The sequence below is a fragment of the Ornithodoros turicata genome, chromosome 10 (genome assembly GCF_037126465.1).
Source record: "Ornithodoros turicata isolate Travis chromosome 10, ASM3712646v1, whole genome shotgun sequence".
NCBI lineage: Eukaryota > Metazoa > Arthropoda > Arachnida > Ixodida > Argasidae > Ornithodoros > Ornithodoros turicata.
The window spans coordinates 17161069-17172243 of NC_088210.1; the positions used below are offsets into that span (position 1 = coordinate 17161069).

At 45.7% G+C, this 11175-nt stretch overlaps 2 protein-coding genes across 3 annotated transcripts in view; one reads left to right on the top strand and one right to left on the bottom strand.

Moving 5' to 3' along the window:
• LOC135370210 (uncharacterized) overlaps positions 1-11175 on the bottom strand; it is a 33455-nt gene that overhangs the window by 7867 nt on the left and 14413 nt on the right. Inside the window, exons 2-3 of the mRNA XM_064603914.1 lie at positions 1405-1575; positions 1096-1168 (exon numbers count right to left, since the gene is read on the bottom strand). Coding sequence (XP_064459984.1) covers positions 1096-1168; positions 1405-1443 — 112 coding nt within the window. The 5' untranslated portion in view covers positions 1444-1575. The remainder of the gene's footprint in view (positions 1-1095; positions 1169-1404; positions 1576-11175) is intronic.
• On the top strand, positions 1905-9205 carry LOC135370208 (uncharacterized). Of its 2 annotated transcripts, XM_064603911.1 has the most exons (7): positions 1914-2116; positions 3076-3148; positions 3559-3653; positions 5519-5623; positions 5673-5720; positions 5994-6044; positions 8928-9205. In XM_064603911.1, exons 1-7 carry the CDS (start codon positions 2081-2083, stop codon positions 9087-9089), a joined length of 570 nt encoding a protein of 189 aa, XP_064459981.1. In that variant the 5' UTR covers positions 1914-2080; the 3' UTR covers positions 9090-9205. The 2 variants fall into 2 exon arrangements, with proteins under 2 accessions (XP_064459982.1, XP_064459981.1); XM_064603912.1 differs by lacking the exon at positions 5673-5720 and having other exon boundaries at positions 1905-2116.

The following is an 11175-nucleotide window of genomic DNA, read 5'->3' on the forward strand; positions in this document are numbered from 1 at the left end:
CCACTTGTCTGAAGTTTCATTCAAATTTTTTGTAAGTGTCATGTAGAAAGAAAATTAAAAATCAAGCAAAATCTCGCCCCATGCATTTTCAATGACCTATTCCACACAAACACCGCCATTTTTTCTTGTGTCTGCTTCACGTTCATATCACTTCACACAGGCGGCGCTTCCTACAACGATGTTACATGCAGATTCTGATGTTACGCACCAATCCTCTTGTTCCAATCTTGTTCTGTATACTGGTGCCATCTGTGTGTGGTGCAATGAAAATGAAGCGCACACAGGAGAAAATGGCGGCTTGTGAGTGAGATAGGCCATAGAAAATGCATAGAGTTAAATTTTGCTTCATTTTTAATTTTTCCTCTAGAGGACCATAACGTTCACAAAAAATTCCAACAAAACTTCAGATAAATGGCTACCAGTCTGCGAAGTTTGAGGTTGGATAAACCACGTCTTCTATTTTTACGATGCGATCGAAATGTGTAACGTTTGCTAGACTAACCCTGTATATCTCTTTCTTTCTTGCGCTATAGAGTATATTTGGCGCTGCTTCTCCAGCGTCTGAAGCAGAGCGATCGACCGGTCGTCTTGCTCACCCACTGTAGCAGACCAGTCTCGGCAGCCAATAAGAGTGCTCGGAAGATCTGACGTCACGACACGCCAGAAGCATCTGTGAGAGAGAGCCTAACTAATTTTCTGACCAAATGCGAGCTTCCCAAAGCAAACAATTCGCGTGACAAGGTATAGTATGTTCATATCACACGGTAAAAGAATATGTTCGGTTTATCCCTTCACGTCCCGTTCGTTGGTTGTAGCCAAGGTCGTGCTGAAGACCGGGAGGTGGTGGGTTCGAATCCTACCACCGGCTGTGCTGTCTGAAGTTTTTCCCTGGGTTTTCCGAAGACTTTCCAGACGAATGTCGCCACAGTTCCCCCTGAAGTCGATCGGCCCAGGACGCACACTAACCCCACCCTGTCTCCCACTCCTTCCTGCTGTCCTTTCTCCATCTGTCCGCATCTGTACGCCGTTCATAGCCACAGTTGCTTCGCGGCGCTAACACGGGATGTAGAAAAAAAAAACGCTCCTTCAACATACTTGAAATGTCCGTGACTGCCCCACAGGTAATGGCGGCTGCGGCTTCCATGGACAGGGCCATCCATGTCAGTACCTTAAAACGATGCATAGAGGTCAGTTAGCCGGCAGCTCTGAGATGTAGTTCCGTATCGGGACCACTGGCTATGTATACGTGTGCAAATGCCACTGGGGCTTATCTGCACAGACCCTGTATACAACGAAGCCAGCATGGCTCAGCTTTGCCAGCAACTTGCATAGCTACGACTGCTAAGTGTTCCCGGGCTGCAGACTCTGGAAAACCTAATACTATTAAAATGGTGGTTAACTTACGACGTAGAAGATAAGGGAGTCTCGGAGACTCCAAGACATGGCATATGGCTTTTCTTCCTCTTTGTCTTCTACGTATTATTATTATTATTCTTGTTCTTGTTCGACGTCTTCCTTGCACTCGGTAGCCGTGATCCACGAATGGTGGTGGAATGGGCAGGGATGGACTTGTGACTGTAAAATGGACGTGATACAGCGGGGGCGCATTATGACGGGTGCATTTTTTTTAAATGTGGCTATGCCACAATGCTATGCGTCACATAAATTTGCTGTTAACTATGTGCCTGATGAATCTCCTCGGCATCATCATAAAATAAAGTTGTTGTCGTTTGTGTGCCACATAGCCAAAGGGCAAGCGGCCACGGACCATTCTGCGAAGGAGTATATCCAATCTACCTTAGTGAATCAACAATATATCTTGATAGGACTACAGTGTCAGATCTGGCTTGAAGTGGCATTAACTCGGTAGGCTTCTAAAGGCACTTACGAGATTTAATTGTTAGTGTCACTTTAAATCAGCGGACGAGAAAATACCAGGGTAACCTTCTACCTTGAAAATCCAAGAAGAAGAAGAGGTCAAAAGTCCTCTTAGCCGCCAACGAGCAGAACAGGAGGAAGAAGTAGTAGTGCTCAGCGTTCCTTCGTCGTTCAAACTTATTCCAGCCTAAGGATCTGAGTAATGTGTTCCCTCGGCACCTGGCTATGTTTTTATTCCGTAAGTCAGCTTCGTGTGACAATTCATTTGGAAGTGATCACAAGCGATAGAACCATGTATGACGATGTATACGAGAAATCCACGGGCCGAACACCTTTCTTAACGTAGCATACAGGGCGTTCCTTAGTTAAACGAAATAAGCTCATCGTTGAACCAATCGAAACCAAAACACCATCGTCACACGGGCATGTCTTCAATGACGATTGAAGTCAACGGCCGTTGAACACGCGGGTAGCACCATCAAGCGTTTAATGTGTCAAAAGGGATAAGGCGACCCTGATCCTGATCCTGAACCTGATCCTGAAACTGTAAGTGAGCGTTAGATCCAATATATATACAGGGTGTCCAAGCTTAGTGTGAACATATTTTTTTAAAAATATCTATCACATTTTCAGAGATGAAATCAATTGCAATATAGCATATGATGAAGGGCACTCCTTAGGGGGCATTAGCAAACTCCTAAGACAGTGTCTTAATTAACTTTCAATAATTAACTTTTTAATTATAAAAGCTACGAAGTTGTCCCAATGAGAACATCTGTTCCTTTCGGTCACCTGATATCGTAGCCGTTTTCAGAACAAAAATCCCCTCGGTAGATCGTCCGCAAAAAATTCGTGAAGGAACACCGTTTTTTTTTCTTTATTTTGTTCATTGCGCATCTTGGGAAACGCGTATTTTCTTCATCCCCAATGTGAGAGGGGGAAGAGCACACTATGGCCTCTTGCGTCCCGGAAAAAGATTAAAAGAAAACAGAAAATGAAACACTAGAGAGGGGCAGCTCCGATAAAGTCACACGATACCCGATTTGTTTTTGTTTTGTTCCCGATTTGGTTTGATTTGGTTTTGTTTTGTACAAGAGTACCGAGGGTGGTGATTCGCAGGTGATGTTGCAGCAGTTATGAAGCTCGTCATCATATTCTTCATACTGTATTTATTTTACTCATCCTTACTTTTTCGAGATCATCGTGCTCGGGACATTCATTGCGGAATGCGTGGCCACGTACCTGATTGCACTGCTTACCGATTATCACAGTAAGTTCCATCCCTTTTGCAAAAGTTTATTCCTTTACGCACATTTCTCGTGTGGTGCGAACATTGCCAACATGATCCCAAAGTTTCCAGCTCCGAATGTTCCCATGGTCCCAACTATATCATCAGCAGGAATAACCCAAATTACGTCATATTGCAGAACTCGCAGCCTACAGCCAATGCATCAAACAAATAACCGCCATTTCACTCGATTGTTGTTACACGAAACGCATGAAAACAGTCGCCCATTAACAATAACGTCGCAAATCTGGAATACACGGCGAAAATAGGACACAGGATGCTGTGCACTTCGATACGACTTTTATACAGTCTGAAAAACATTACATTTTGCTTGACTTGACCTCGACTTGACTTGGCAAACGACTTGATTCCACTTCTTTTTCCACCCATAGGGCGGCCCTATGTTTATGTCGTGTATGGCAGAAACGCTGTCATCCGTCTCATCAATTTCATCGCGGCCATGATGTGCAGCAGTGCCCTTAGCTCCGTAAGTGCTCGCTCCGATTATGCAGACTTCACGCAACGCCGAAAGGCAACAAAAGTTCGAATCCCGGCACCAGCCGCGCTGCACTGTAAAAACAGAACTTCACTGCATAGCATGCTCCAGGCGAGCCAGCACGCTCTGCCCCGTGATTTGATGAAATCCAGGAACGTGCTCCGGTGTTGTACCCTTATATGGTTTTTCGATGGCTGCCATATTTCTCCCTGTGCAACATTCGCCGAATGAACCGCTGCCAAGCAGCAAAGGTGCAATCTCAGAAGAAAAAAAAAAGGCATATACATATATATAGTGAACGTTGAGGTAAATGGGAGACAGAAGACAAAAGTAGGGGAAGTAACAAAAAGGGTTTATTAAAACTCAAGTTAAAAAAGCTAGGGGCTATGTCTACGTCACGGCGGAGCTTCCGCCGTAACATAGACGTCGCCCCTAACTTAATAACTTAAGTTTTCACAAACCCTTTTGTTTTTGTTACTTCCCCTACTTTTGTCTTCTGTCTCCCATTTATCTCAACGTTCACTATATAATTACGTAGCCGTCCGACACAACTTCAACTTTTCAATATATATATATATATATATATATATATATATATATATATATATGTGTGTGTGTGTGTGTGTGTGTGTGTGTGTGTGTATTCGGTAGCCTGTGCCTTTAAATCCTCACAACTCAATTTTCTACCCAATTTCACGCAGTCTTTTTTAATTAAAATTGAAAATTATGTACCACAATGTACCACGAAGTGGTGAAAACCACATTGTATGAGGACAACACTGGGTCTAAAAACAAAAGATGTTGACTACGTGTCGGCTACGTAGCCACCAGGAGCAGCAAACCAGTCGGGAACATAGATAGCTGTTGCTTGACGAATGGACCTTTTTCACAACGCTTCTGTGCATGCTCGGTGACCCTGACGGCGCCAGAGAAGGTTCCCCACATATTCAATAGATGGGGCCAAGATGGCGTCGGCTACTCTGGCTGGCTGCAGGTCTGCTTTACGACAATATGGCTAGCAAATTACATATATTGAGTGCTGGCTCTCACGATGTATACCTTCTTGTGCTGGCTTTGCAAGAAACAAACTGTTCATCTACGCTGTCAACATAAGCTACGTATATGTGACCTCATAGTTCAAACCTATCCCGCTTCATCGCGACGTAGTGAGCAGGGATTGGAACCGAAACTGATCCAGAACCGAAAACCGCTTTCTCGCAGAGTCAGAACTGAACCGAACAAAAATATATACTTTTTTTTTCTCGCGTTGAACGAAGCCGGAGCTCAAACGAAGAAAATTTTGGTAGTTACCGGTTCGCGAAACGGCTCTGTGCGTTGTGAGAGATCGGAACTAGGATTTACACTGCGGATAGGCCTCTCCCTGTTTGTAAACAAATGACGTCATTGTGTTCGACAGCGCCACCAATTTGGTAGAGTTGAACTACGTTTGAAGCTAGAGGTGAACAAGGTCGCGCCCGAAAGCCACGGTCTTGAGGGGATTACGATGGTCCCTGAAAGAGATGCGACCTTCGGTCATACTTTTCTTTCAATAGTAGGCAGTGAACAAGTGCCCATTCGTGGAGCCCAGCCCTCTAGTTCCGATTTGTTTCGGTTTCAGTCTGTCTCCCAACGTCATGATGACATTTCTCGGGTAGAGGTCTGTGCACTTTCCTGAACCGGTTCGAACCAATGTTTTGCGCGTATTGCAGAGCTGAACCCGAACCGAACCAATATGTCTGAACCTGAACCCGAAACGAACCGGAAAAAAAAATAACGCTTCCGATCCCTGGTAGTGAGTGTATTCAAATTCACGATGCATTCAAAACGCAGTATCATAATGCTATACCTTGTCGCAGGACAACATGAAGACGTTCTTTATCTGCACTATCCTAATCGGAGCCAAAATTGTCGGGAACGTCATGTACGGGGTCAGCAATTTCGTCTACGAAAACTTCGTCATGGTAATGTCGTTCGTAAACTATTTTCTCTTGTCTCTGAGGCACTTTTCAGTCCCCAGGGGTGCTGGACGGTTTCAAGGACCAGTACACTATAATGAACGTAAGCTAACCAAATATACGCCTTCTTTCCTATATAGGAGCACGGAGATGACATTCAGGATTTCACAAAACCTCGCTTTTAATTAATCGAGCGAGCATATTGTAACATATTTTCGCAGAACGTTGTCTCGTCATTGCGCAACCTGCCTTACCAAAGGCGCACGCAAGGCAAGCCTTGTCTGGAGTGCTTTTGGGACCCGAATAGACCACATGACCACATGCCCCCTTCATGTCTGCCTGTACTGTAATCTGCTTGCTGCGTGTTTCTTTCCAGATGTCCGCTTCACACCGATTGATCAGCATCGCTCTCTGGACGGCGATAGAGGTCAGTGTTGACAAAGTGCCTGCACGTCCTACACTGTTAAAACAGACCTTCACCACATAGCACGCTCATAGCCAACCATCATTCCGAATGATATCATTCTGTGTGTTGATTTGTTGAAAATAGGAGGAGGCGCCTATCTGGGACACATTATCTTGCCCCAGATAGGCGCCTCCCCCCTGTTTTGAACAAATCAGGACACAGAATGATATTACTCGGAATGATGGTTGGCTAGGAGCGTGCTATGTGGGGAAGTCTGTTTTAACAGTGTATCTCGGCTGATATCTCCAAACTGGTTGAATATGAAGAGGCCTTAAACTACACTCTTAAAAATGAACTTCACCACATAGCACGCTCCTAGCCAACCACCATCCCGATTGACAACGTTCTCGCCCCTGATTTGTTGAAAACGAAAGGAGGAGCCTATTTTGTGCCGTGCATAATGACACAAAATAGGCTCCTCCTCCCGTTTTCAACAAATCAGGGGCAAGAACGTTGTCATTTGTGATTGTTGTGCTAGGAGCGTGCTATGTGGTGAAGTTCATTTTTAAGAGTGTAGGGGCGCACAATGGGGCGTACGGCGAGCGCATGCAACGACACTGACACTAGAGGATTTTAAAATATGGAGTTTCATAGCCGCAAACCCGAAACGCAAGCATCTCGCACATACAGCGCCTTCAAGCGGTACAACCGCAGCACTCATGTTGCCGAACGTGCGGCATATTGTAAACCGCGTTCTCGGTGTTATATGCGCCATATAAGGGTGTTTTTTTTTTTTTAGCTGCAACAAATTTTCATAAAAAGGGGGAGTAAGACGCTTTTACATTTGTCATTGCGTTAGCCGACGGGGCTGTTACTAGGAGACCGTATTTTTTCTCAGTTAAGGGGCCAATCAACGAAGATATTTTCATCAACGTTTTAATCACTAACTTTAGGGGCCACATTGGCTGATCTCCGCATCATGCGCTCGAACCACTTATGTAGCATAAAAGAAACCACAGCGCGCGCCTACACTCTTAAAAATGAACTTCACCGCATAGCACGCTCCTAGCCAACCATCATCTCGAATGATATCGTTATCTGCCCCGATTTGTTGAAAACGAGAGGCGTACAACTTTTTGTGACACTTATGCTGTTCATAATTGTCACAGAAAAGGCGTACTGCCCCCGTTTTCAACAAATCAGGGCAGATAACATAATCATTCGAGACGACAGTTGGCTAGGAACGTGCTATGCGGTGAAGTTCATTTTTAAGAGTGTACCTACTTCTGTCGTCTGCTACACCGCACCGGGGAAGGGTGAGATCCGTGCCCAGCAGGATGAGACAAGGCATACGGCGAGCGACTCCGAAGACAAGAAGGGAGCAAAGAAAGCAAAAAAGGAATACAAAACAAAGATCGGGAGACATACCGCGATACGGGTTCCTTACATCGCGTATGACGTTTTTCTATGACGTTAAGTGAGGGCGGAGATATCAACGTCGCTGACGCTCTTTTGTCGACCACTTGCGGTTTACAGTATAGGCGACAGCGGTCAAATACCCCGTACAGCGCGCTGTGATTACCTTGTTGCTTCACCAGTGGCTCGAGCACACCATGTGGACATCAGGCTTTAATATCGCAATTGCAATGTGCTCCCTAAAGTCGATGATTAGAAAGTGGATAAAAAATACCTCTATTGATTAGCCCCCTAACTTAGAAAAATTACGGTTTCCTAGCAGCAGCCCCGTCGAGTAATTTAATGACAAAAGCAGTAAAAGCGTCCTCACGGCAACTCCGCTTTTTAGGAAAATTTGTTGCAGATAAAAAGAAACACCCTGAATACCATTCAGTGTTCTGTTACATTCGAGGTGACTACACTCTTAAAAATGAACTTCACCACACAGCACGCTCCTAGCCAACCATTATATCGAATGATATCGTTATCTGACCTGATTCGCTGAAAACGAGGGGCGTACGCCTTTCTTGTGACAATTATGAACAGCATAAGTGTCACAAAAAAGGCGTACGCCTCCGGTTTTCAACAAATCAGGTCAGATAACGATATCATTCGAGATAATGGTTGGCTAGGAGCGTGCTGTGTGGTGAAGTTCATTTTTAAGAGTGTACGTACATGCGCAGAAAGCGGATAAATTGTATAGGGGCAGCTTCCACGCATGGGATGCACATTTCATTCTTGAAACTACCATAAAAACAACAAAAACGGCGAGACACGGTGACGTTCCCGGACCTGTCACAAAACCTACTCTTAAAAATGAACTTCACCGCATAGCACGTTCGTAGCGAACCATAATTCAAATGATATCGTTATGTGCCCTGATTTGTTGAAAACGGGAGGCGTACGCCTTTCCTGTGACACTTATGCTGTTCATAATTGTCACAGAAAAGCCGTACGCCTCCCGTTTTCAACAAATCAGGGCAGATAACGATATCATTTGAAATTGTGGTTGGGTACGAACGTGCTATGCGGTGAAGTTCATTTTTAAGAGTGTAGGTTGGCTTAAGTTGTTCGGAGCAGAGCATGGAATGAAACAAAACGCATACGTAGCAATGGCGCACTGTTCTGCAAACACACTCTTTAGAAATGAACTTCACCACATAGCACGCTCCTAGCCAACCATCATCCCGAATGACAACGTCCTCGCCCCTGATTTGTTGAAAACGGGAGGAGGAGCCTATTTTGTGCCGTGCATAATGGCCACAAAATAGGCTCCTCCTGCCGTTTTCAACAAATCAGGGGCGAGAACGTTGTCATTCGGGGTGATGGTTGGCTAGGAGCGTGCTATGTGGTGAAGTTCATTTTTAAGAGTGCAGTGCTTTGCCAGATGATCGCGTCGTGTAGCGACATTTGTGAAACCACTGGCATATGACCTGAATGATTTTGCAGGGTCCCCTGCTGTATATGATGTTGAACTACTACAGTCAGAGAATGAGCATTCTTTACCCTCCTGCTGCTCCGCCGCCGCCGCCGATGAAGCCAGCCGAGGACGAGGACCAAGGAGGCGGGGATGATGACCAGACAGAAAGATCAACCACGGTGGTTGACTAATTTTCTTTCGCTTCATAGTTTACGGACGCGAAATATTCGCATCGCTGATTCGCGCCCTCGCAGAATATACCTCCTTGATAAAAATTTGAATAAATGCGATTTCTTGGATAGCGCCATCGCCCGCGTACTGTTGAATTTTATATCCTTGATATCGTAGGAGCGTATTTGTGACCACACTCTAAAAAAAAAAGGAGTAATTTTACTCCTTTGGGGGAGTAAATGCATTGCCGCATTGCCACGCTCTGTTCTAAAGTCCCATATACATAATTCGTGTGCATGCATAAAAATACTTCGAAATAAACCGTCAGCCGTGATATATTGAGTTATATAAAATCTTGCGACATACATAGGGCACAATTTGCGAAGAAAGAAGCGTTGTTTCTTACTCTGTGGGGGTGGAAAATTTCTAAGTTGGCTGAGTTATACAGTCTTATACCATCAATTTGACCAAGAGCACATATTTACGAAGACTGTGGGGTTCGGAAGACCATTTGTGAAGTTCAGTGACAATTTACAGTTCGGGGGAGAAAATGGAGAGTAATTTCAGTCTAGGGGACTAGAAGCTGCAACTACTTCCTACCTTGCTCCTTTTTTTTTTTTTTTTTTCTTTAAGTGCAGGATGTGGATTTGAGATTTCTTGTCTTATGCGACTGTTATACAAAAGTGTCATTCGACTGTACACTTACTGGTGCTTCTCGTGGCCCCAGCTACCGCAATCGCCGTTTTTATACTGGTTACCCTAGTTTAGTTTTACGCTACGTTATAGCACAACACACGGAGCAGCCCTAGCAGGGGCGAGCTAAGAAGAGCAAAGTACAAAAACTATTTCATTGGCCGTTTCAATGTCGATCGAGGGGCGAATGTGTCACTCTGTATTCATCCTCCGCGATGTACATTTACAGGAAATCGTGGTGGGAAATCCTGTATTGTGAACACGGTTCGATCCTCAACGTGCGCGGGACATCAAGCGGTATACAAAATGTATGGCCGTGCTGACACCTTGGGGTCCGCGCGGGAACTAACTTCCTTTTCTTCTTCTTCGTTTCGATAACAGTTCCCACACGTAGCTTTTATTCCGGAGAATACGAAGCGCTTTGCCGTCACTTCCGGGGGCTGCAACAACGACGGGAGCCTTCGTGGTACCACACTGTCTTGCCACGCAGTTCAAACCGCTGTTCAAACCGCTGATAATTGGTGAAGAATAGTTCCCTGAAAAAGTCATACACAGACATCATTTTTAAAAGATCGGGCTAGTTTTTGGTATTGGTTTTGGTCTACGAGTAGTCTGGAAGAAGATTCTAGATTGTCGTCTGCGCTCTTCGCTGACAGGGTGAAAGGCACTGCGAAGCTATGTCCTGTTGGAGATGAGACCATCTTTCATCTATTTCCTACTAGGAATCTTATGGTGGTGGTGGTGGTGATGGAACTGCTTGCCGTAGACGGCCATGCTTAGGTGGGCAACATCACGTCTAACGCTCTGGGGGAATGTGAGTCCCGGGCCGACTTCTAAGGGAACTGTACCGACATTTATCTGAAAGCGTCTGAGGAAAATCCATGAAAAACCCCAGACAACACAGCCGGCACCGGGATTCGAACCTGGGTACCTACCAGTCTCGACGGCAATCGGTGGCGGGTGTTGATAGTGCTCAAAGGGCTCGCCGTTGTCTACCTCACAGAAGTGGGCAACGACACGACTGACGCCCTGGGGGAATGAGCGTCCTGGGCCGACTTCTAAGGGAACTGTGGTGACATATGTCTGAAAGCGTCTGAGGAAAACCCAGGAAAAATCCTATTGAGCACAGCCGGCACCGGGACTCGAACCCGCATACCTCCCGGGTTCGGATCCGGTGGTGGTGGTGGTGATAGGGCTTGCCGTTGTCGGCCACACGTATGTGGGCAACGTCACGACTCACGCCCTGGGGGAATGTGCGTCCTGGGCCGACTTCTAAGGGAACTGTGCCGACATATGTCTGAAAGCGTCTGAGGAAAACCCAGGAAAAACCCCAGACAGCACAGCCGGCACCGAGATTCGAACCCGGGTACCTCCCATCCGGTTGTGGTTGTGGTTGTGATGGTGAAAGGGCTT